The sequence below is a fragment of the Lates calcarifer genome, linkage group LG7_1 (genome assembly GCF_001640805.2).
Source record: "Lates calcarifer isolate ASB-BC8 linkage group LG7_1, TLL_Latcal_v3, whole genome shotgun sequence".
Taxonomy (NCBI): domain Eukaryota; kingdom Metazoa; phylum Chordata; class Actinopteri; family Centropomidae; genus Lates; species Lates calcarifer.
In genome coordinates, this window is record NC_066839.1 from 16,386,301 (window position 1) to 16,413,973 (window position 27,673).

General features: G+C 41.2%; 1 protein-coding gene across 4 annotated transcripts in view; it reads left to right on the plus strand.

The window, feature by feature from the left end:
• LOC108896900 (kelch-like protein 29) overlaps window positions 1-27,673 on the plus strand; it is a 190,541-nt gene that overhangs the window by 150,088 nt on the left and 12,780 nt on the right. For all 4 annotated transcript variants that reach the window (XM_051071975.1, XM_018696196.2, XM_018696195.2 and 1 more), the window contains exons 11-12: window positions 6,162-6,344; window positions 9,279-9,459. In XM_051071975.1, the coding sequence (XP_050927932.1) occupies window positions 6,162-6,344; window positions 9,279-9,459 (364 nt within the window). The remainder of the gene's footprint in view (window positions 1-6,161; window positions 6,345-9,278; window positions 9,460-27,673) is intronic.

A 27,673-nucleotide genomic window follows, 5' to 3' on the forward strand; every position in this document is an offset into this window, starting at 1 on the left:
TACAGGAACATGGATCAGCTTCAGCTTCGCTCATACCACATCTGGCACTTTGACCCCGCTGTACCTGCTGCAAGGCCGGGAAGCTGCTTCTTTTTCATCCAATATTCAGCAGACATAGTGAACCTGGTTAGGTTGTTTGGACTGTGTGTGTATTTGTGTGTGTATCTGTGCACTTGTAGTATATGAGATTCAAATACTGGAAAGTCCAAAGGGTCAGTTCAACCAAATCACAAAACATTTTCTCACTTTCCTCAAGTTGTGTCTATTCATGCAAATACTGTACTTCTGTTTTTTCCTCCACCTAGATTTTCAGATATCTGTCCCTTAGAATTGAGACATTGTTCCAATACAAAACATGGAGGGGGAAATAAAATTTGATATGCGCTGCACACAGCATTGAACAATACATTTAAAAAATTCAACAAGAACATCTCTTTTCAGTGAATGTCCCAGTTACTCTGGAAAATCCACAGAAAAAAACCCGAACAGTTTTCATAGGGACTATTTCTTCAATAGAAAGTAGTTCCTGTTCACAGTGATGTATGTGGATTATCCTGAGTAATGGGGACACTGTTTCTGGAAAGGCACTAGTTCTTTTTTTTTTTTTTTAAATTCGACAATGCTGTGAGGATCATAAACCCAGTTCAATCAATTTTGTTTTTGGGTGGAGGAGGAAATCTCAGAAAGAAACTTTGCATGGCTGGATACCACTAAATGCAAATTAATAATTTGAGTGAACTGCCCCTTTAAACATAATTTAAGTACATTTGAGGCCATATAAAATGTTGCCTTCACCTCCAAGTATCACAGAAGCACAGATTTTTGCTTAACAGAATCCCAACAGACAAATAACAGACTGCACCAAAACACCACAACAAAATGCACACGCACACACAAACACTCCAAATCATGCACATACATACACACTGCATCCTCCCTGGACCCTGACATTATTTTGGAGCCTTTGGCCCCCTGATCCTCACCATAGCAAATTAACACCCTGGGAAAGAAATCATAGGATTAGAAAAGGAAAAAAAGCAAAAGAGAGAGAATAGAGAGAAGCGCCTGAGATAAGAGGAAATGGTTATGGACCAGCAGCGAGATATAAATGGCTCTGAGCTCTGAGAGACAGACTGCTGGTGTCACTGTGGCTGTGATACCAAGTGAGTAAAAGCCCCTGTTACACACTATATGAGTATAAATACACATATATTTATACATGTGACATGTTTATTAACACACACACACATTTTTCTCATCAGACGAGGCTAGGTGGTTGTTTTTCATTGTCAACTGTGGATTCCTGTGATTTATGTGTTTAATGCCTGGCTGCGAACCAACCAAATTTACTTCAGGATAATAATAAAGTTAAAGACTAATGAAAAACGGAGCTGAAACCCTCATAAGCTGACTGTATGAACAATTATTTGAGCAATGTACTTTTTCATAAAGTACACCATTGAGTTAAAGCCCTTGCAGATTTCTCTGTTTGAATCTGTACCTGTCATAAAGAAGAAGACGTACAGTAAATAAAGAGAAGCTGAGAAATTGGAGACAATTTGAGATCTGATTTTTCCACAATCGGTATCTAAACCTGTTCTGGAAAAAATTAAGTGTAACTCAAGATAAGAAACTGCTAATATTTTGTAAATTCAATATGCCATACAGGTAGGATAATACACAAATCTTGAATCTTCTAGCTGACCAAACAATCTCAGCTCACAGTCCATTTAGTAGCTGTTCTGGAGCTTTCAGTCATATCGGATAATTTTCATTTATACAAGTTTACCTACGGCAGAAACACTTAAACCGTGTGTGAGGTGAAAGAATAGGAAGTGGTGAAGGAAAATGAAATGGAGAGTATTTTGGAAAAAGAGCAAAATTCCTGCAGTTTGAGAAAGAAAGATTTGAGGAAAAAAAAAAGAGCGATAGAGTAAAGTCTCCTGTTGGGTTGGCAGAGAGAGAGAGAGAGCGAGAAAGAGTGAGGTATTAGCTGCAGGGTAAAAAAAGAAGATGAATAAGGAAAGCAGGGTCACAGCATGGGGCAGAGAGCAAGGAGACACATAACAAGGTGAGATAAGGCCCAGTGTGGCAGCAGGGAGGAGGAGATGACAGAATCTTTCCATTCTGTCTTCATCTTTCCATCAACCGCTCTTCTTCAGGAGTAACTGTACATCTGTGTGTGTGTTTGTGTATATGTCCACAGTGAGGATCTAGTTTGTTCCAGCATGGGGTAAAACATGGGCGGCATGCTCCTGTCACAGAGAGGTTTCGTTTATTTGAAGTCGAGTTGGGTGGAAGCAACACGCAGAAACTGTCAGGGGGTTTTTTAGTGTGTGTGTGTGTGTGTGTGTATGTCTGTATTCTGAATGTGTGTGTGTTGCGCTCCATGGGTGGGCATCAACTTCAATTTAAGATTCAGCTCTTACACAAGTCTGTCTGTCTTTTTGGGGATTTTTTGCTACACAATTCACAGCGTGCAATGACTGAAACCTCCTTCTGAGGGATTTAATACTGGGTTCTGTCCAGACATTGCCATTATAGTCGTGCTGCTGTACTGTTCTCCTGTTTCAATGAAGAGTTGGTCGCTCTAAGTGACTATTTCAATCACTCAAACAGCTATAATCAATATTTTTCTATTAATGTGTTAATGAATCAAATGGACAAACTAGCTGGCCCCTATCTTCCCAGTGCAAAACAGCAAATGGACAAAGTTAGCAACTAGTTGGATGAACATAATGGAGTATTAGTTGCTACGGGATAGATATTTAGTTGGTGGAGTCCAGACAGAGATAAAGGAGAGTGAATATTGGATTTGAACATGACTACAAATGAATGCTAATGCTGCTCAGTCTCTGCTGAATATATAAGCAAGCACCTACCAATTTAGCTATATCAACTAAAACTCTGGTAATTGGTGTTGTTTTTACAGTTTGTTAATGCAGATTTAATGGCACAAAGGCAACACAAACCACTAGTAAACTGTAAACTGTCACTGAATTTCAACACCACAGTTGTGTTTCAGGGCCATGACTGGCTAGCTTGCTGATTTTCCCTGAATATACAGGTTAAAAGTGTAGCAGATATATAACAAAAGGTCAGTAACAATCAGGAGACGGAGACATTTTCTCCCCAAACTGTCATGGGCATAAACTCTGTCAGGGAAAAAAAAACAAGAGCTGTCAAGACTTGGTTATCCCTTCATCCCCAACCGCTCGTCTCCATCCTTCGATCCTCCATCCCTTCATCCCTCTACCCAACTCCCATCAAACCTCCAACTGACTGACAGCCGTCCCTGTGAGGCTTCGTTGTCTGAGAAGACTTGCACACATACACACACCCACACAACCATCTGATCCGATGCCGTGGCTCCCCGTCAGCAGTGCCGCTCTCCTGTTTTGTTGCGTTCTGACAGGCCGGTGTTGGGTTGTGTTAGCTTGTGAATGTGTTCAGGGCTTCAGGGGTCAGAGCCGCGCAGCAGCCTCAACGCCCAGATGTGGACTCTCCCTGACGTGTCTAACCAAGCGGAAAGCGCTGAGAATAACCCTGCACATGTGCACTAGGTGATGATAAAGGCCTGCATGTGCATAGACTTCCAATCTGGCACGTTAAAGCAGCATGTTGAATTGCTTAGGTTGGCCTAATTAGACACTGCAGGGGTTCAAGTTGGTTTAGGGAAGGAGAAATATGTATGTAGAAAAACAACAAAAGAAATGACTCTTTGTCAGACTGTCTTTTCAAACTCATGCCCTTTTTACGTTTAAGGGATAATGTGGAAAAATACAACAAACCAGCAGGATTAGGGAATTTTGTATTTGTACATCTTCACTGTTTTCAGTTTAAATTGAATGCAATATTTCACACCATGAACCTGTGCAGATATTAAACCAAACTTTAAGACTGTATAACATTGATTGACGTGTACACGGAAAAAAGAAAATCCCAAATTGGCTCAGAAACAGACACAGAAACTTTGCCAACTTAATTGAGGCAGTCAATATCAACAAACTGAAACAGCTAATAGGATGAAAGAAAAGGAGATGAAAAGAGATGAAAAATATAATCCTATAAAGGCAGAGAAACAGTCAAACTTTCAAAATCCAATAAAGTTGAAAACTAGCGTGTGATAAAGAGAAATAGAGTACAAACACGCACAGCAATAGCAGCAAACTAATCACGAGGAAGAACAATAGTGGAGCAAAGTCAATATAATTAATGTGTGTGCGTGTGTAGGTATGGTTGGAGGCTCATGAGAGGGAAGACAAAGAGCCCGCTTTCACTTAATTCTTTTTCAAAGAACAGCCGCTGTAGCTGTGACTGTCCTATAAAACTACTCTCCCATTTATTAGCTGCATATCCAAGGTCTGTTGGAGGTCTTGAGGGCCGTTTGAGGCTTGGAGTCTGGGGGGTGATGCCACGAAGCTGTGAAAACAGGCCCATGATGGGGACGAGTTCAGCTCAAATCTTTTTTAGCAGCGCTCCAAGTTTGCACATCTTTCACAGGCTGCCAGAAAGGGCAGCAACTCCTACACCTTCCGTATTTTGTCATGATTCACCTTTTTTTAGCTGGTATACCAGACCTTCTTTACACTGACACTGTCACAATTTCTCCTTGAGCCGTTACTTCCTTTCCCGTCCTACGCAGAGGAACACATTCTTAAAATCTCACCAAGGAAAAGAGCCAGCCAGCTTTAAGCTGTCCACTAAGTCTAAGCTGTATGTCCACGATATGTCTGAGGCAGTGCTTACTGCTCTGTCTGTTTGCTCAGCCTCAGCAAAGCCCATTGTAGTTTTTGTATCTTTCTCCTCGTTTACCCTTTTTCTTCTTCCTAGAGAAAAGCTCTCTGTTTTACCAGCTTTGAAAAAAAAGAGAGGCTTAAGAGAAAAAGAGGATAGTTTTTAAACAGAAAGAAGCAGTAGGAATAGACAGCTGCCTATGGATGTGTCTGTCAGGAGAGTGTCTGTGTGGAAAGGTATCGATCCAAGCAGATGAACCAGTGGTCTTGGTTTGGAGTGTATGAAGATTAGCTCTCCCTCCCTTTTTGTCCTTCTTTCTCTCATTCCCTCTTTGTTTTTCTCCCGCTCTCTCTCCCCCTTCTCTCCTCACACTGTCTCTGTCTCTCCCAATCACACACCCCTCCCTCCCTGGCTCGCCTCCCTCTGCTCGCCTGCCTGCTGCTTACAAACACACAGCTCATTTCTGTCTGGCGGCTCGTCGTCTTGCCTGCTCACTGGAGCCTGCTGCTGAAGACTGAGAGGACCTGAGACGCACATGTGGCAGCCTGCCAACCTGTTTGTGTGTTTTGGATCACTGGTGTCTTTATCCAGAAGCTCTGTGTGTGTGTGTGCATGTGTGTGTGTGTGTGTGTGTGTGTGTGTGTGTGTGCATGCACGCATGTCTGAGAGCAGAGATCGGGTAAGAAGTGCTGAACATGTCTCGAGTATCTTCTTAATCACACAAGGTCCTCAGCATGTGTGTAAGACATGTCTCCACATACAAATATACACAAATTGATCCTTACCTATTGATTTTGTGATTCTCTTATGCCCTGCCCAAACAGTGTATGTTTCACACTAAATGTGTAGGTTGGTGCTTGTATTATGTGCAGCAATGCAGAATAAGAGAGGTGGGCGCCAACCAAACGAATGACAGCCCCATCAGTCTTGGTAATTGAGTTATGCTTTCCCATTTAACTTAGTAGTTTCCTGTGACCAAGAGGAAACTTTCCTGTTTTGCATTTTGTTTTGCATTTCCCGACAAACTTATTGACTCAGAGACAGCCAAGGCCTGCTGAATTCAAAATAGCTGACTTATAATCTATGGTTGATTATGTGTTTGTTGGTTCTCTTTTCAAGGTTCTTGTCTGAAAATTAAAGGGTTCAGAAGGTGTTTTTAAATGGTGCCATTATTAAATGGATGAAAATATTCATGTTGCACTTGAAAGCCTCATATAAGTACTTAAACATCTAGCAGCATGCCAGAAAACATAATGCCTGCTATTTACTGAGGCACTAGGGCGTCTCAAAGAGGCTTTGATTCAATCTTGGCCCTCATTTACCAGTGGAAACCCTGACGGCCTGCTTTCTTCCATCTTTTTTCTTCCTTTGTCCACCCCCATCATACTCCTGCTCCATCCTCCTCCTATTCCTTTGTCCTCCAGGTGTAGCCGAGGTGATAGTTTTGGTGGGAGGGCGTCAGGCGATCGGGATGAACCAGCGCTCCCTGACAGCAGTCACCTGTTTTAACCCCCAGAACAGTAAGTGGTACCCACTGGCCAGCCTGCCCTTCTACGACCGCGAGTTCTTCAGTGTCATCTCAGCGGGTGACAACATCTACCTGTCAGGTGAGTTAAATCACCCATTCCAGAAGCACAATTGTAGCCTTCCTGTTGCAGTCATTTAGTGGCACAGAGCAGGAGGGCAGGAGATGCCATCACTTTATCACGCTGCAGTAGTGAAAGGCTATCCCTGTGACCATCAACATTTCATATTAACTTTAGAGGATTAAAAAAAAAAGAAAAAAAAAGTGTAATTACAAATAAAGTACGTCATCATACATTTGGTTCAAGTGAATACTGTAAAGACGGTGCAGTATGGAATTTTTATTGAGGCATTTACCAATCAGCTACAGGGGACACTTTAGTAACACTGAATTATCTGTTAATGCTTGTTGCTATCATACTGCATCTAGACTATAGAAATAAAAATCCTACCTTGAGTTGAGTTTTAAAATTCAGTCTTGATCTTGGAAAAACATAATACAGTTACAATAAAGTTACCTCAAGAAACAAAGATTTTAAGGCAATATGAATGAAAAATCAGTTCAGCAAACGAATTTAAACATTTTTTACACTTTCAGAACAACCAAACAAAATGATCATGTAATACAATCAAAAGCTCCAGGATAGCTATTTGATGGACCTTGAGGTGAGGCAATTTTGTCATAATGCTGAGTGGTTTTATTTATTTTTTTGTTTTTGTTTTTGGTTTTTTGTTTTTTTTAATTTCATGTCAACATCTCTGATGATGGAAAAAGAAGAAATAATGATAGTCTTACATCAAGAAAAGCAAATAACTGAATTTTACTTGCATAATGAGACAAAGCTCTCCAGATGTGACGTTCATGCTCTGTTACTGAAGACTTTTCCATTCTGTTGTATGGGATTCAACAAAGTGAAGCTACCCAGCCTCCATTCGCCCACTTCCTGTGACCTTTACAAACAGTTTATGAGCTTTAAAAGGCTGGCTGCCCTCAGCTTACTCATCTGTTGCTTTGAAAGCTTTTCTCTGCCCAACCCCGAAACAACTTTGTCTTTCTTTTCAGAAGAGTTCTCTTTGTGTAGAACGTCTCTTCTGTTTACCTTCTGTGGAGCATTTTTTAAAACTTGACTTTTTTCTCTGTCTGGCTTTACAGTTGCTGCAGTGTTCTGCAGTTTATTTTGTTCCATAGTGGCACACTGTGCACTCTGTGACTCCCACTATGAGACACCTTTAAGTTGCTCCTCCAGAGGTAAACTGAATTTCTCCCTCCACGGTCCATTTGTGCGAGAATCCTGCACGGTACTCAGACCTTGACATTGCACTGTGGAAATGCAACAGGATTTGTCCTGCGTACACCTTTCCTCTCCCTCTTTTCATATAAATGTAAATTTGTGTTTGGGCATTGGAACAGGTCTGCATGTGTCCACTGGGAGTCAGACAGCCAGTGGGGAAATCAGAGGTGTTCTAGCCAGCCAATCAATGGGCTCCAGTCTGTAACCTTCCTCACACTCAGAGCAGGGTCACTGAGTCACGGCCGGTGTAACATGTCAGACTACACAGCTAACAGGGCTGCTTTGAAACAAGCAGAGTTTTGTTGGTTGGCTGGTTGACTAGTCAACACAGCAGAACTACTTTCAGTCAAAGCTGTCCAAGTCTTTTCTAAAAGACAATTTACCGTATGTAGGAGTTCAGATTTCAATAATGTATAGAAAAACGGTTTGAAGAAAAAAAGAAAAACATTGTTAATCCTACCATGTGATATGAAAGTTTTCTATGTATACTATAATGTCCCTGCTACAGCAGCAGTGGTGGATTGAGTTTTGAAGTTGGGGGGCATCCAGTTTTAGATGATGTAATAGGCTTGTGAACTTTTTCACCTCAACTTTCTCTCAATTTCCGCCTAACTTACCATTTTTGTACAACTAAATTATGGCAGGAAATGCATTCCCTCTTCTCATCAGGGTATTTTCAGATAAATACGGTAGCAGCTTCTCTCTTTTTTGTGCAGCACAGTGTTCAGCCAACAAGCAGTGAGCCACAGAAACTTTACTAGGAGCACTCTTCTTTGCATTTCACAGCATCTGAAGAACCAGTAATGGATTAAAAAATGACAGCATTTGAAACGCAATTTTCACACATAAGGAAACATTCATTCTGTTTTACTTTTGAGAGACATTACTCTTACTGTAAGTTCAACTGGATGCAATGAATGAATGAAGAGGTGAAAAATACAGAATACATGTCTCCAGTCTGTTGAATTTAATCTGATATAAGCGTATTTATTTCTCTTTTAGAATGTAACTGTGATGAAGTGTGAAGATCAGTCATGGGGAGAATTATAGTTTTTAATATTAATATAATGTTGCAATAACAGTTCATACCTTGTCCTAATATTAATATTGAAGTCACCCAGTGCTTATTTTAGGAATGAAGCAGGAAAGAGTTCTGGGCCAAATTTTTTAGAACCTTATCATCCATTTATAATAAGGATATAGAGCCCGGTCCTCTGGCAGCCATCTTTGGGATGACACCAGGGGAAACACAACTAACAGTTACTCAAAGGAAAGTGATAGCATTCTCCTCAGTGTTGGCCAGGAGACTGATCTTATGTAACTGGATAAAAGCAATGTCACCATCTCATAAATGATGGGTAGAGGAGGTGATGGCACACCTTAAATTAGAGCATCTTAGATTTACTTTGCAGGGCAACACTAAGATATATTGTAAGGTCTGGCAGCCTTTTATTTCTTATTTTGGATAGTTTTCATCTGGCAGTCAGCCCCACAAACTCTGCCCTGATAGTTCCTGATTCTTTGGGAAATTCCTGCCCTGGAGCTGGGACTTTTTGATACGTGGAACTGTTACACAAGAAGTCAATTTAGTCCTTATTTATCTATCGCTAAATTACAGTTTTTCCCAAAAGGTTTTTGTTTTTGTGGGGTGAACCCTGTGGTGGAAACACCTTTGTTAAACATCCTAGATATCCACTGTAATAACCCTCATTCTATACATTTCAGGTGGTACAGAGTCGGGGGTGATGGTGGCTGATGTATGGTGCTACATGTCTCTGTTGGACAACTGGAATCTGGTGTCCCGGATGACTGTGGCTCGTTGCAGACACAACAGCCTGGTGTACGACGGCAAACTCTACACCATCGGTGGACTGGGTGTATCAGGGAACCTGGACCATGTGGAGAGGTAAGAGTCACGCCAACTCAACAGCAGCTTGTCTCCAAACGACAAACACCTCCAGCAACTCTCAGCTGGTGACTTCACAGTCTTCCGTACAGCTCTAACCCCAATTTGATAGCCATCCCCGTGCACACATGTGTACGATTGTGCAAAAGTAGGTGGATGCTGAGCAATCCAGTTTGAGCAAATAAATATTCACACTGCACCGGGAAACATGGCAGATGGTGTGGCATGCAGTAGTGCGGTGCAGCATATTGCAAAAGTGGTTGGACAGGTTTGTTAGCATTTTCTGTGAGAGCAAAAGGTGCACAGGAATGAATCTGAGCCGGAGCATATTAAATGGCCACAGCTGTGAGTGTTGTTGGGGAGCGACAGAGCACCTCTTACTTGTTTGTGAGTGGTACATAAGTGAGAGGATTTGCTTTCAGAGAGCAGAGTGGTATGCTGTGTCTGATTCCATCCACTTCAGCGTCGACACATTGCTGACATTTCAGGTGAAGGTTGTCTACTGTGGCATATTCAGCTGGCTCTTTCATTCTTACTTTTTTACGTATTTGTTCAAACTCTTAAGCAAAAACCAGACGGACAGTTTCCTCATAGAGTATAATGAATTCCTAGTGGCTTAAGCATGAATAGGGATTGTCCATATATAATAATTTGATTCATATCACTGGGTTGAGGAGTGAGTTTCAGCAGAGAGAGGGGGCTACCTCCTCTACACAGCAGAGCGAGATTAACCAAAGCAATCAAAAGAACATTACTGAGTATATTAGAGCAGGCCGCTGCCGCTCATTACCTAGCAGCTCAATTGATCTCCAAAGCTGTTCGCAATGCACAACAGTCCTCCAAATGAAACAGCCTAATTTGATATTTCCCCATAATGCTGCCATACAGTGTCGTTATGACAGGGGGTAGATGGAATATTTGCCCCGTAATGGAAACGCATTTGATTCCTCTGTCTCTGAGCTGCTTAATTTGAGAGCTGTCTGCGCGTCTAGGGCATTCACAGCCCCAAAGAAATCAGCGTTTCGCCGTGTGATGTGTTTGTATGTGTTTCCCTGTCCGTGCCCTTGTGTGCATTTTTGTGCAGTCATGAAGCTTCTCCAAGGCCCTCAGCAACTGGACTCAATTATCAGTACCGTAAAACTTTAACCTACTTTGCCTCTATCCAAGAACTGCCAGAGGCCTCTTCTGCTTGGTATTACTGCCCAAGCACTGCACTCTCAAAGGTTGCATTGGCTGGGGAGAAATAACCCACACACCGAACAAAATAGTTGGAACTTGTGTAGTTAGGAAGAAAATACATGGTGCTCGGGCTGAAGCAAACCATTTGTAACAGAGGGTCAAGGTTGCACTCACTGGCCTTATCATGTTAAAGCTAACAGGTCTCTCAAGTTGTTTGGGCAAATTGTCGGAGCAGTCAACAGGCTTGTTTCTAAGCAACCCAGACTTTTATTTTGTCTTTTTCAGAAACTGCTATGTGGAACAAGAGTCAGAATTGAGTCAGAAGGTCTAACAACTATCTATTCTGGGAATAAAATGCTGAAACACATTCAAGTTTGTGCTCATAGAGGGGGCATAGGCAGAGAATTTACTTATGTCTTATACTCCTATAACTGCTATTTCCACTGATATAATTTAAATTGCAAGGTTTTCTTGTGTTACATTTTTTATAATGATGATTACAAGTGCATTATTCATTGGTTCAGATTTCCATTTAAAATGTGTTATTTGGATCATCTAACGTTTTTTTGACAAGTTCCGTTGACCTGCTGTGAATGCCTTTAACACTAATGAATTGTAGATTAATCAGCTGGCGAATATCGGGCATATGAGCTGCCTGCACTTTTATAGAAAACAGAACATCTAGCTATATTTAGTGTCAAGAAGGTGGCAGCTGTTATTGAGGAATAACAAAGTCACTCTAAAGGTTGGACATATTTTTTTTTTTTTTATCAGATTTTGTATTATTGTAATATAAGTTTAGGTTGGGAGGAAGAAATTACATCCTCAGCATTGGTAATGTTGCATTTTCAATAGAAACATATTATATGCTTGTAGCCAGCCTAGATATCCAGTGATACTTTCACTGTTACATTAAGACACTGATTGAATAAGCCAAGTTTTGCAGCAATACATATGCTTCTACAGAGAAAGTTTATCTTTTCTTTGTTGCGTGTGTGAAGCTGAACTAATGTGTTTGGTTACGCATAATTTACAGTAAAGTTTTGTGGAGAATTTACTAATAGAAACAGCGTTGTCTTACTCAAACATATTTTTGAAAACATGATATTCATTAGGAGCAAATGACAATATGGCCATCTGCTCAACAAGCATAAATACTCATGTTCAAGCAGTAATGCACATTTACACCTCTGACTAATGTTTGTGCCACTTTTTTAAAAGTTTGAGCTACAAGAGCCGTTGAGCAAACCTACATCACTACTGAAGTGTAATTTTCTCTGAGTGTAAACAGTGAAGGAATTAGGTGACAACAAAGACATGATAATTGGTCGTATTTGTCACAGACCTCAGTCAAATAATACCACTTACTAACAACAGTGTCACATAAAAACCCTCTTTCCAACCTGAAGCAAGACCTCACAGTTGTACCACAAGGATAAGAGCTGGTCAAAAAAAACAACACTGGTACATTAAAACAAGTCTATGTAGTCTAACTTTTGAGATGAGAAATAGCATATTTTTGCAACCACAAATTAAAAGCTGAATTCATTAGCAGTAAAGACAACCTTACTCATACTCACACTTAGGAGCTTTTCTGCTACAGCCTTACTGGTGTGACTAATGGTGGCTAATGTTAGCAAACTTTAGAAACATTAGAGTCAGTTCTCTAAGTTTTTGACTCTTCTCTACTTGTGATACTGTTACACCATGTGCTTTAACATTTACCATTATGCTATAATTGCCATTTGTGGACACAGTGGCCACATGAAAAAAATAATATAGGCTTGGTTTAACTTGCATCTGGTGTTTGGTGCAAAACAAGAATGTTTTGATAACAAGCACTATGACTAATGGACTGACTTTTTAATAATAATGTATTCCAAGATAAGATTTTGAAATAATGTGAAGGAAACAATATTGGGGCACCTGAATATGCATGTTTGTTTTGCAGAGGGAGAATGATTAAGGAAAGATTAAGGAGGATTTGTGACTCCACAACAGATTTGTACACAACAGGCACCTGGTCTATCAAAGCAATGCAAAAGACAGGTGCTATAAATCATACACAATCTCAATGGCTTGATAAGAGCTTGACAGATTAAGAACAGCAATTTATTTCATAAGAAGATATCAAGAGTTTATTTAATTCCTCTAATTTGTTCTTTTTTCTTTTTGAGAGAAGATAAAAGCAGAAAAATGTGGACAAATGATTTGTTTTTAACATTAACCTAATTTGAGAGCGTTTTTCTCTACAGAAAATGTCAAACTGTTGTTTCTTCCCCTCAGTTTTGATCCACATGTAGGCCTACACTTATTTTCTAACTTTGGCATCCCACGCGTGCATGCCTGAAGTTAGCTTCCACATACATTGAAAACACTCTTGACCTTGACCTTAAAGTTTCTTATTTTGACTACTGTTTTACATATGAATCTCACAGCCAAGGAAAAGTAGAAACAGTAGAAGATTATCAAGATCACTTTCAGGCCATTCCTAAAGGCATTTGTTTATATCTGCTTTGATTAATGAGCCCCATTAACTGCTGATCCTTTATTTTGTAGCTAACTACCAGATTTGGCAGGTGTGGCTCTGCTGTGAGACACAGTTGGCTCTACTGCAGCTCAGTATTGTTGGGCCAAAACTCTAAAGATAGGCAGCCAGTCCACAGCAGGACTAAACCCTGGCCAGTGGAGATAAGGGCACAGTTACTCAGGCCCTTTTTTGGTCACCTCCACACAAGGAGGAAGAACTGCACAGGTCTGAAGTGCAGTTGTAGTATGAAGCACTAATAGCATTCAAAAATCATTAGTCAGTGTATGTGAATGGCTGCCTTGTTTGATATGCAGATGGCTGTTGGAGATTGTATCGGAAGGCTGGAGAATGGCATGAAACGGTGCAATAGCCAGAGCTGATTTGCTCTGCTCATAGAGTGATTGATGCAGAGATTGTTTACACACAGCCAATCATTTTTCATTGTGTATGCATGTGCATTTGTGCGCTCACTTGTCTTTGTTCCTTGAGTATATGCACATATGTATGCCTCTGTGCACACACTTGTGTTTATTTATGTGTCCGTCTGTGTGTCTGCATACATCAGCTGGCCTCAGCCAAGGTCTCTCACCTTCCAGCTCTGGCTCTAAGCACACCGACTCAGTTTGCAATTTGCAGTCCTTCCTGTCTCCCTCTCTCCCTATCTCTCCATCCATCTCACTGAGGGTTTCATGCTCCTAACCATGAAATTCACTCACATTCACAATTATGTCTTCAATCAGAGCCATCTCAAAGCGGGTAGGATGCAGCCTTTCTTTGGGAACGGCAGGAGGTCCAAATCAACACTCTGAGGACTAAGCAGGCTTTTTCCTTTCTCTGCTCTCTCTCCACTAATGACTGACAGATTTTTAGGGATGGGATTAGTGGAGTTCGGGAGGTTTTTAACTTGCAATCAGGTACCCTGGGCCTGCATGCTCCTCAGCATGTTGATCCATCAGCAAACCAATATGATTGCAGATATTGAATAATTCATGGGTGTCTAATGATGTGTCAATCACAGATGGTTTTGTTTTATTTATCGCACACTATGCACAGGTTTGTGCATCCTCCAAGCTCTATTGCAAGTTAATATTACATGAAGACTGTTAGCAACATGACACTGAGTACAGCAACTAGCTTTACTCATCAGGGATGTTGTGCTGTTTGGCTAACAAGTCTGGAGGAGAGAGGAGCAATTTGCTAGGATCGCTTTCTCTGGATTCTTTATGGCTTTTCAAACTAAAATGAACTTTCAAATTGCAGTACAAAAATATGTGCCCATAAAATGTGTGGAGAGGGCTCCACTGTTCATATGTTGTTCTTCTGTCAAGAGGTGGTTTGTGGTTTTTCTGTCTCTGTGAAGGTTGTTATGTTCCTCAGGAGTGTTAAGCCTTGCTCTGACTTCACCTGCCTTTATCTCTCTATCAATACAACTTTCCTCTGTATATTTTTTGATGCTTACTTTTTCTATTAAGTGCATCTATATTTTTGACCAGCATAATGGGCCATCAAGAATGTTGGCTTAGTCTGACACAGGAGGCGAGTCGTAATGCCTCGGCAACCTTGCAGAGGAGCACTGAATAGCTCCTGGGAAATTTCATCAAATCAACCATGACCAAGAACATACAGCAAGATGGAGACTCCAGCGGGAGGTTTCATCATGCCTCACACTGCACACAGTTGAAGTCTTCTGTGGGCTGCTCTGTGAACTGACAAGTCCTTAAGTACTTGATGTCCACGGGTGGTGCGCACACTGGGTTGCCAGTCACCCAGAGAAAGGTCCCCTTCTGTGGGACATCAGGGGTGGAAGAGACCCCATGTTGCACTCGTAGAAGGAAGAGGCTTCAGCTGCTCAGTTTTGGTGAGGCAGGGTTTGCCTCCTGGCTGCCCGTATGAGCGCGCTCTGATGGGGAGCTGCTCCTTTGTCTGCAGGCGAAAAGAAGCTGTCAAGCAGCCAGAAAGAGGAGCTCATGGTTGCTCCAGTCCATTCAGCTTTACTCAGCTCACACATACTGCCATCAACCTCCAGATCTTACTGCCTGAATACAGATGCATTTTAAACACACTCACACATAGCACATGTATACACACAGCTATAACTTAGAGATGGAGATCCTCCTTTGTCCGTTTCAGCTCCCTGCCCAACAGCACTCCCTTTTGGAGACAGTGGGGAAATAATCAGAAGGGCAATGATGCTAATAACAACAGAGTGCCCTGACGCTCTGCAGCCCCAGGTGTTCGGAGTTAAGAAAAAGGGAAGGAGAGAGAAGTGGAGCAAGCCAGGAAGAGTTTAGCCGCACAGAGCCAACGGGAGAAGATGAGAGGAGTGTGCAGATGCAGCAGCCCCCAGGTGGACCTATGAGCTCTGTGCAATCAGTCACACTGGAACCAATGGGCTCGTGTGAAGATGCCCTCGCTCTTCTCTCTCAGCCTCTCCAAAGCAATAATGAACTGATGAGCTGCAAGTGCATGTCTTTTATATGTCTATGTGTGCGTTACTGTGTGGATCTGTTTGCACATACTAGGTCAGACAGCGCCTGAGGCTAGTTTTTGAGGGGAGAGAAGGGATGGTAGAGAGGACAGCCGGCCCCGGTAGCCCCGCAGCATGGCGCTGTGGTCGGGGACAACGGGCTCCCAGAGCCCCCCCGCTGAGCCGTTTCCCCCCTGCTGAGCTAATCCCCTGCTCCTCAGGATTAACCAACTTCACAGCGCTGGCCCCTACTGCGCTGTCAAGGCACCAGTTCACCCTCCAACCCTACCCCAGCCACCGCCTCCCTCCACCCACTATCCCTCCCCCACACTCACACTCTCATACACCCTCATTACCCCTCGATGGTACCCCATCTCCCCTCTGAAACATCAAGGTTGATTTTGACTTCTCATGGTTCTGTCTCTCGCTCTGTCCTGCTCATTCTTTTCCTTTGCATGTTCATTTACAAGAGATCCTGTTTACACCATGGCTTACCATTTAGTTTTCTCCATTGGATTCCTTTCATTCCAGCACAGTATGAAAAATATTAGCAAACTCTCAAAACTTGTTTGAGTTGAGTAATCCATCACAGTGAACAACAGGACAGCATTTTTGTCAACACTGCATTACAGCTATGAGGTACGACAGCGTATGCTTAGAGACTAAATAAATCTGCAAATAAATCTGTTCTCAAGCACTTAAGTAGCACTAATGCTGACATGATTATTCAATTAATCAATTTGCTAATCACAAATAATTTTGTTAATCAATGAATTGTTTGTCATTTGTCAAGTCTATGAAATCCTGACTTGAGCTCTGTGGGTTGTGGAGTGATAATAGCACAAGAGCAATTTGAAGAGCATTTTCTTTCTCTTGTCTGACATTTAATAAACTGCAAAATGAATCAATCCACTGAAAAAAGATTCCATATATAAATGAACAATGAAAATAACCAGTATCTGCAGCCTTAAATATGATACTGCAGCAATGACAGAAAATAATGCAGATCTTTAAATCTACCGTTCTACTACTGTACAACATGCATTTGAAAGTGGTCAGCGAAAATATCAAGTGCACATAATTTGTAGTGAAGCAGCAGCTTAACACACAAACACACAAACACACTCACACTGGTACTGTCCTTTAAGCCACCCTGGTCTCTCTGATTATTGGCATGATTCAAAAACCCTTCACCTGAGTAGTTCATTTAATCTTACTCGTTTTAAACTACCTATGTATGTCAGTGTTTTTAAGACTTAATTTTGAATGTGAAAACATTTCTCACATACTACACAGGCTGTCATGAATGTGTGCCTCTGTCATGTGTTGACAAAAAAAGCCTGTACTGTATATATATGTACAGTCGTTTCCCTGCTCCATGCAGCTGGCTCTGTATCTTTTTTGAGGTTCCAGGGCTGAAAAGAGATGGGGCCCAAATCAAGCTGATGATCTCATCTCTCTCACATCTCTCTCTCTCTCCCCATGCCTCCTTGTCTCCCTCAATCCTCCACCCCTGGTTTCCTCTTTTAACCACAATCTCCAACCTCTTCAGCACCTTCTGTCCCATCGCTCCCTCTGTCTCTTCACAGTGCTGATTAGGTGGGCAGGAGATGATGGGTGTATTTGGGGCCTGCGAGGCCGGCGATGTTGAATCTGTCTGACATGCTCGAGCAAAGACAGTGTCTCCTCTTCATTGTCTTCTAATGGGGCACTGAGGTCTCTGAGACATGAAGGTAGATGGTGCAAAGAGTGCTCTGTGTGTGCGTTTGTGTGTGTGTGACGGTTATAGAGTAACATTGGTGAGCGGTGGCAGGTGTGCCTGAGGATGGTATTAGGAGAAGTAGAGAGAGGCTGTGGGTAATGAGTAGAACGAGGTGTATGTGCGTCAATAAACGATGGGCTGGCACTTCAGACAATTTCCAGCCTTTACCAACAGGCAAGTCATTTTTCTCAGGCCCTCTTTCTGCCTCTGTGCCTTTTTCTATCCTCTTTTTCTCTCACCTACCATCTCTCTCTGTCAAAGACACACACCGAAACACACACATTAAAAAAAAGTCTATTTCCCCTTGTACCATCCCCACACCCCCCACCCAGTCAGCCAGTCAGCCAGTCAGACATTCAGTCAAGTTGGAGCAGTATGTTGCTGGTTAATTATCAGTGGTTAGGATGTGACAGATGCCGCAGAAATGGTTGGCAGTCAGTTCGCCTTCCCCCCGCAGGAGGAAGCAACAACTGACCTTTAGAAAGCACGGCCCTGGCAAACCATCGCAATATCTAGACACCACACCTCGCCAACACCCAGGGAGGGATTGACACTGGAGGTGGGAGGGTTAGTTGTTATATATAGATTTGTCCTGTTTGTGTACGCCCAAGGTGAAGGTGCTCACCTCAACAGGAGATCAGTGCAGACAGAGTGCTATTTTGTACAGGTCCTCCTTGTGAGTGTGTGTGTGTGCACCAGTGAACATTAGTATTTATGAACAACATATACACATAAAGTGTATGTACAGTATACTAAGTATGAATAACACTCTTTCCCCCTAGTGTAAACGAGTGGATTATTTAAGTGGGACATCTAGCTGCATTTGAAAAATTACTTTTTAGGCTGTTGAATACAGATCATTATTACTATTTTAAATGGCAAAATGGGACTCATTAAGGGGAACTAATAGGAACCCTCTCTTGACTCATTTATTTATTGATGAAATGGCTTATATGTTTTTCAGTTTTTTAAAAAACATGGTCATGTATTTTGCCTTCCCCCAAACCAGCCATATACATATACAAACCAATATATATATATATATATATATATATATATATATTCTCTCTCCCCAGCAATTTGGATGTCAATTTTAATTTTAAAACCCCCTCCTTCCCCTCACCACCACCACCTCTCTCCAGCCCACACTCCCACAGTGCTGCCCTACATGGCTGCTATCAACGCTGAGGCTTACTTTGGTAATGAAGTGGGGTCTAAGACTTCTATCTTCCATCTTGTTTTGAGGAGCGCGGAGCAGTAATTGGTGTACGACCTACACCACTGGCAGCACTCATGTCCCCTGTCCTATGTGACATTCCCATCCAATTAAATCTGCATCTACACACACACACACACACACACACATGCACACACACTTAGAGACACAAAAAGAGCACACACTCACTATTATCATGGCTCCCTACGTTCTCTTCCCAATAGTCTTTCAAGGTGCCTTTTTTAAGTTTGTTGTGCAGCATCTCTGTGGCCTATCTATATACAAAATGTGGGTGTGTGTATATACACAAGACCAGATTGTGTGTTCACACACTGAGGAAGCAGACTTGTGCTCTGAATTAGTTCATTCACAGGGATTATGGGTAAATCTGTGTGGCCAGTGGATGGATTGCTCTCTGTCTCACGTGGATTAGTTGAAGGTGACAGGTCTGTGTCCATCTGTGTTTTTATGTGCTACTGTTGTCTGGTGTGTTTGAGTATGTGAGTGCATTTATGCATGGTGTTTACACGTATGTCTGTGTTATTAGCCTGAAATGTGCTGTAATCCATCAGAGTTAATGAGTTGTGTGTGTGTTTTCCTACAGTGATGGCAGCGAAGTGTGTTTTATGTGTGTGTCTGTCTTTTGGCTGACCTTGACTTCAGTCTGTCAGATGAACACACTCCGAGGCCGTCCATACGGAGAGCAAGACTCCATCAGATCCCCAGATGTCATCATACACAATCTGTCAGATGTGTGTACTATGAGCAAATAACAAGCAAAACGGCTCTGCCCTTGAGGGGGATGAAAGAGATTTGCAAGTTCATGAATGAGGAAGTGTGTCAAAGGTTAAATCGTCTGTTACCAACCTGGGGATCAAGACCCCGTGAAGGGGTCACAAGATAAATCTGAGGGATCACAAGACGATTAACGGGGTAATAAAAAGAAAAATCATTTCACTGAATTCACATTCACATTCACAAAATTCTATTTCTCTTTTCTGACTCAATGAAAAGTCAGAAAATGACTAAATGAAACAAACTTAAACATTTAACAGATTTACATTGCTAAGTTGAATTGGGTTGCATCACACAAAGTAGTTCCTACACAGATATTAGTTGTAACTTAATATTTACACCCAGTAACTGCCTGAACAGTTAACAGATAGAATAGAATGAATAGAATGCCCTTTATTGTCATTATACTAAAAGTACAACGATTGGAGATAAAACTAACCATAGCTCACTAGTATATATTCTGTTAAGATTTTTAAAATAAATATGGTCAATGACACATAAAATGTTTATTATGATGTAAATTGGGAGTAATGTAAATCAGAGTAATGTAAATCAGAATAGCTCAATATACACTAAATTACAAAACCTTATGCCAATAACATCAGATTAAATGACCTAATAATGTCAGCTAGGTTACCATATTTGGATAGTTCATACTCCTCTAAACTGCAATGTATTACTGACTCTGGAGTTACATATTTTTACATGTATGCTTGTTTTAAAAAGTAACCGCTACATTTACAAAGGACTGAAAGTTAAATTTCATACTGTGCCCCCGTAAAACGGTTATTTTTGTCATGTGATGCTACAGTAAATTCCTCTTTACATTGGTAATTGCCTTTGCTTTGGGCAGTGCTACAGATCTTTCCTAGCAACCTATCAGCCCATTAGTAAAGTTTTTTGTGACTAGAACATTTATTTTAGTTTTAATGGTTGAACCTGATATAGTAAATCACTAGTGTAAGACTAGCTAGTTACTTAGGAAGGTCTATACACACAAATATATGGATTTTCAAATAGCTGATACAAAGTACTGGTGGAACACATTTTCCTCCTTTTCCTCCTTTTCCTCCATGTCCTCATTCATAGCTTATTACTTTGGAGGTTGATGTCAGCAGGAGGCTCGAAAAATGAAGCACTAGTCATTAATGTTGTGTTAAAATGAAGAGCAACTGCTGTTATGACTCCTTCACTGTTCCTCTCAAGAGGCTGCGAGCATGTCAGCAAAATGATGTGCTTCCTATAGGATGCAAATACCCAAACATTTACATTTCTGAACAGCATAGCACCCTTCCTCTACCAGGTAGGTAGAGTAGATTTCACCGTCAGACATTGATTAGCAACCTGGGGAGTGAGAACACAGGTACAAACAGCTGTCGCATGCAGAGAAAATCAACACGGAGAGCAGAGGTGCATACAAAGTTCAAATTAGTTGTCACAAAGCTGCTGTTTTTGTTTTCATCTCTGACAATTTGTGTAAAGCTGTCGTTTATGAAACAGAGTATGGCAAAAGGTGAGTTTGTTCATTTTAGGACCCCTGTATTTCCAGAGGGAAACAGTACAATATTCAAATTGCAGATTAAATTACATGTTAAGATCATGAAAGGATCTCCAGTACTTTTCCATGATACCTGTTAGCCTACATTGTATCTGTTTACTGTTACAGACTCTATATCTTCATGCACTAAACACTACAGCAAAGTCTAAAATTACAAGGTTAGAAGAAGTTACATGTCTCTTAGCAACCACATGATTTCACTACTAAAAAGATGCAGACCTGATAGTGATGTGCCTTAATTCTTGAGACCATTTTGGTGCTCAGTCATGTATTTTATTTTCAAGGATATGTGGCCAGACACAGATGGCCTCAGATGAGGTCAGCTATATTTTGAGTACAGGACTATAAAATACCAATGGTAAACATTAGGTCTTGGTTTCAGTCCCCCAGAAATAAGGATATCAAACAAGGACAAATATATTGTAGAAAATACAGCAACACATTATTAAACCAACTGGGGCCTCAGTAGACCAACATGTATGCAGTTGTTTCATTTATGCCTACACACCCATCATGGATTGAAAGCAACTACGTGCTATTGTATGTGTGCAAGTGCAGCCAAAGTGAAACCAAAATGTGCGAGTCATGTGTGCATGAGTGTTGGCGCCCAGCAGACAGCAGGGTGATAGCGGAGGTGTGGGCACAGGCCTCACAGTTTCTGTGATGTGCTCTGACACACAGATGGCAGCTGACACAACACAGATAGACTCTGTCCTCTCTCACCCACTCTCACTCATCCTCCTTCTCCTCCCCTCCCAAAGTAGATGTTCTCTCTTGTGTTTGCCTTTATGTGCCTCCATCTTTTGCCTAACTCTACATTGAAATTAATGCAAAAAATATTATCAGCACTCTTCTTTCCTCATTTTCTTTCCTCCTCTTTTTGCCCCTCTCTTCATTTACATTTCCCATCTTTACACCTTTCCCTCTGTAGTCCTCATCCACACTGTGATCTTGCCCAGGTGTGAGTAAAGCATTTTGGATGAGATACTAGCAAATATGCAAAGAGGCAGGAAGTCACAGTTGAACGATTTCAAATGCACAGCCGCTATCAACAGCTTCCTTTGTCAAAACAGCCCACATGCAAAGTATAAATGCAGAGCAAAATTTGCTTTAAAATTCAAGTTCAGCACACATCAACTGCATTTTTTCTCAGAATAGTAGTTTTTGTCATGCTGGTAAGGTTTCCCACCACCTAGCTGCTAATGAACATTCTTGGCAAAAGTGGAAAATGTTAATGTTAGTAAATTATGGCTATATTTGTGTGCAAATTGTTTTGAGTGCCCTCCAGGCCACAGCTGATTCACACAGTATCCCTGTTTTCCTCAAGCCAAATCACAGCCTCTCAGTTCATTACCTCTGACAGGGAACAGGGGGCTATGAAGGATTGATTCTCTCACATACACATGCTCTCACTCTCTTCTTGTGCCTGTTCCAATGGCAGTATAGAAAAAAGATCAAACTACGGTCAGACAGGGGCTGCATGCAAATGTCTTTATGTATTGATGTGTTCTGCTTTAATGACGCTCGTCTCCAGATGAGGGAGCCTGCAAACTTGGGGGTTAACAGTAAAATAAAGAGTCTGTGTTTTTATGCACAGATATCTTCACATGTTCAGTGTGCCAATCCTCATATGATTCATGCATTAGTCATGAGGATAGAGAAATTCAGAGTGTTAAGTAAATAAAAAGGCCAGAAACAGACATAACACAACAAAGAGTTTACAGCCATGCTCATGGCTCTGTAAGGTTGCAGCTAAATGCTAAGTATGCTAACAAGCTCACAATGTCAGTAGGCTAACAGACAGATATTTTTGCAATTATTTGTTCATGTATTATTGGATAAATTCAAATTTCTACCTGCTGATGATATTAGGTAAAAGGCTGAGGGATCACCATGGGGGCATGAATGTCTGTACCAGGTTTCATAACAGTTCATCCAATAGTTGTAGAGATATTTCACTAAAAACCCAAATGTCAGCCTCCTAAGCTGTGATGATTAAAACCAAATATGACACTTTGATTTGGTTGCAAACTGACAGTTTTTCTCTTGAAAACATGAAAAATTTACCCACATGATTTCCACAGGTTAACACTCCATGCTGAAGTGATCATGTATCTGAGGGTGCGTGTGGGCAGCAGAAAGAGAATGCAGGAGCGAGGGAGAGATAGTGTTCATGCGAGTGAGATAGCTAGCTGGGGTGTTGCAGGGATTAATGTGAATTTGTAACTTAAGGGCACAAGCTGCTGCTCGATAGAATCTAGAGCTCAGCTCCTCTCTGCAGGCAATAAATACTTGGCTTTTTTTAAACTAACTTCCATTGCATTCCAGTACACACACTCACTTTTTAAAGGTTACAATGCTGTTGTTGTGGGCTTGTGTGGTCTATCAGTTTTAAATAAATGCAGGTATTGTGAATATGTTTTTCCTGTCTGTACACCAGCATCCACTACAATGTGTGTAAATCTCAAGACTTTTAATGCCCAGTCTGGGGGATGCTGTAGCTATTGTTAAGCAGTAAGTGTTTGCATGCTATTCTTGTGTGGTTGTAACTGCAGCATGCACTCTTTTGCCTCTTAATGGATCTTCTTGTCAGCACAGAGGTGTATAGAGCCCGAGTGGTTTGTTATCTGAGCAGGATATTTATTTTTTCCTTCCCTGCATCTCACTCTCCACCCTCGTTTCTCACTCTCTCATATATGCTGTAGTTTGTATCTCAGGGGAAATGGATATGTGTCAGTATCACAAAGACTGGCAGCCCATCTATTAGAATTTATTGCATGCATGTGTTGTTGTGTGAAAGAGAGAGAGAGAGAGTATGGAGAAGCGTGGTTCATCATCCATACTCCCCTGCAGGTAACCTTATTAGTGAACTGGCTGTGATGCCTTAGGCACCTTCTAGATGATTAGAATGCATCATTTGTCTGAAATAGCAAGAAACAGATACAGACAGCTAGTCTATGTACTGTATAGTTAATGGTAGAGAGATGGATGGTATGTGGTCAGTCATTGGTAAACAACTTTCTGTCTACCTTTCAGTCATCTAAGGCATCAAAATGCAGCCAAAGTTTTATGCTATCTTGAATTCCTGCATCACATAACATAACACTTAATGATTCATGTTTTCAGTGTTTATTTTCCTTTTCTATATCATTTTGATGCTGTCCCATTGTGGCTGCTTCATATAAAGAGAGTAAACCAACACACACAGGCTTTTACACATATAATGCCACTGAACAAATCCAATGGTAGGCTGTGTAACGGCTGACTCTTAACTGCATCCATTATCTTTTATGGTCTGTGACTCAGATGTATGTTTCCTAGTTAATGTTATAAAGTGAGGGCCCGAGGGGTAATATCTGCTTATGTGCCACATTTTTTCTCAGCTCATCTGTGATGATGTCATCACGAGTGACATATTCTTAGCTGGTGAAGCCCACATCCAGACACATTCCAATTTATTTGAAGAGGACAGAAATGGATTTTAGGAAACAGTGCAGCTTATTTTTGGTTTTCTGGTGATCTCACTGCCTGTCTTTCTCCTTTCCTTTTTGGCAATGAAGAATAAAAACAATTTTTAGAAAGTTGAATCTAAAATCATGTATGAAAGTTATTTAGATAAAGATAGAGCGCGAACTGCTTCCAAAGTCGAAGGGCCCTAATGGCAAAGGCACATCACTGAGCCACTCTGTGGCATGGGTGACATGTTACTTCATAACAATGGTCATTGCACTGTAGTTAATTTTAGCAAACCCCACATACACTGTCCTAGTGCCATAAAGATTCATGAGAGCATGTGTTAATCTGCCACCAAAAATGGTTCCCAACAGATGCACTATTAACTTCTGTTTGAGCACTGCTTGTCATAGTACAGACAGAACAGGGAAGATGCCCTGACACATGTTTTGGTCATATTTGGATTTAGATTTTTGGATTTTAGATTTGACAGCAGTTTCTAAAAAAGAGAATAACGGCAGCCTCATCCTTTTTAAAAAAATGTTAAATCCTCTCTAAACATAGAATAAATATACCTACATAATACCTGGTATTTAGTGTATATACTTCCTCCACAATGTAGATTGAAAACCGGAATATTAAGGTCGGATCTATTTTTTCATGTGCATTATGCAGCCAAGCAGGTGGGGGGATGGCAAATCCATCTGCTGTCAACATAAACAAACATGGCAGGTGTGACTGTACATCTCCATGGCATCTGTCCCAATTTCACCTGTTGTTATCAAACATTATGAACCTTATCCTGATGGGTCTGTGAAGAACAAAGGCCAGAGAGATGTCGGCTGGTACAGTCACGCTGCGTGGGTCGCCTTTACACCTGGCTGACATCGAATTATAATTCTGATTTGTTGACATGTCAGTCACAGTACATGCTGCAGGCATTAACATGTTTATCCAGATTACACATAAAGCATCTAGTTGAAAGTCTGGCCTGTGTCTTTGATTCACAATATCTCTGTCTACCCTTCTAATCTGACTTTCTTTCTTTCTCTCTCCCCACATAAAAGAACACAATCCTACATTGTTTGTTGTGTTGTAACCCCGCAGCAGCATTTTCGAGATGATTGTCCCTGCATGATGAAACAAGCCCTGTCAGGAGCTACAGCCGATTACATGGCTTCATGCGGTGATCAGTCTTTGTGTATAAACACTTAAAAGAAAAAAAGCAATCGATGCAGCGCAACATGTTGATGGATAAACTCCTACACTGCCTTAGTGACAAAGAAAAAGCTCTGTCTGCCTTTTCTGTCTGATGGAAAGCATCAGAAGAAGAAAAAGGAGAGATATAGTCTTTGTTTTTGTAATGAACGCCGTGTTTTTGTTTGGTTTTTTTAATCGGTCTCTGTCGCTCACATTCCTCCATCTCCTCTGCCTTGGAGATAATCGAAAAATATATACCCACTCAAAGAATCTTTTTAGTGTCAGTCCTAATGTCACGGTTCATATTAAATGCTTGATGGCGAATCACACGTGTAATGAATTCAATCAGATTCGTGACCTCTGAGACCGTCTCAGACACTGAGCTCCTTCTGACCTGCACATGTTCTTCTTCATCAGAACTCCTGACCCATTTGACTGCACAATAGCTGTGCCATGTTTACATTAATATCCCATAAAACCTGTTTTCTTGATCCATCTCATACTAAAAGACATGCAGTCTCACTCAAGAACAGTAATATCAGACAAAACTAGGATGGCACTGGTTTTTTAACATGAGATATTTCCGTGTTTTCATTTTGTTTGTGCTGTCTGTGTTTTCTCACCACATTAAAGTGGGAAGAATTAAGTATAAGATCATTTTATCAAATTCCTCAATAGCTATAAAAGAAGATTAGCTTAGTAAGTGAGTGTTAAATGTTAACAAGGACATATTATAATAATTTTAAACCTGCAACCCCTCCTGTGATCACAACAGTGACATATTATCACCTTGTGAAATTGTTTTGCCGAGCGTGTTAACAAGCAGTTGCCTATTTACACATTCAGCTGACATGGAGCAACATTAGCAATTATTTGGAGTCATGTTTCTTTCCATTTAACAAACATGAGTCCAATGTACACTCGTGTTTTAGCTCTGTTCTTGGTGTCTGAGGGAGACTTCTGAGGGAAATATTTGGCTCTCAAGCAGCCAAATGCTCTACTATGTTCACCAGCCAGTTGCTAACCTGGTCTGTCTGTCGTTTGGAGATGGGTAACGAACACCCATTTTATCACAGCAGTTTTTTAGTTGAAGCTGCTGCTTTCTGCAACTTGAAACAAGGTTGATGAGAGCAGTGAGAGGAAACTAAAACAGTGGAGTTGCAGGCTGTGGAATCAAATCAATGAGCTACAAAGCTCAGAAAAGCTGAGTTGGGTGATAAATTATGAGGATTCAGAACTACGAGCGCATCTTTTACCTTATGTGTACTCATTCGATCCATTGTTAATACAAAAATATTGATTGTTGTTTTAGTCAGAAAGATAAAGTTCTTGAGAAAACTTGGCATTTGAAACCAAATTCAAGGATCTGAGTAATATACAAAAAGAGTTGAGTCTTTGGGATTGTTTTCTTTCCTTTCTTTCCTTTTGGCCTTTTGTCTATCCCATAATCAGCCTCACTCAGCAGTGTCTGACCCTTAAATTTATGAACCTCCCTCGATGTGGTCCGAGGGGTAATTACATCTGCCAGAGAGTGAGACACGTGCTAGTCCTCCTGTCTCAGCAGGGCTCAGTTACTCAACCTGGTGGTGCTGTGTGTGTGTGCTCATGCCGGTGTGTGTGTGTGTGCCTGTTTAAACAGTGCTAATTGGCACTCTGAGTGTTTTCGAGTCCACCTTTCCCAGAGTGTCTTCTGTGTCACCGCTTTCTCAGAATGCCAGTCGATTTAAACCTGTCCCCTTAGCAGCTGTTGCCAAGGACATTATCAGACCCCCAAAGAGAATATTCCCAAAGGCTAATTCACTCGTCTCCTCTCGCACTTTATCTAACGGCCTTCTCACAGGAAACTGGATGCAACCAGCGCTTCCAGGTGTCATTTAAATTCAGCTTGACTTTAAAATGCCACAGGAGGTGCAGCAGGAAGGCATCTGTAGACTGAAAGAAATATCCTCACACACCTGTATGTCTTTGACAGGTGCATCACATAAAGAATTAAAAAGAAAAGCATATGAAGTAGACACCTGTGCGCTTTCAAAAATGAGGCAAAACTCCAAATG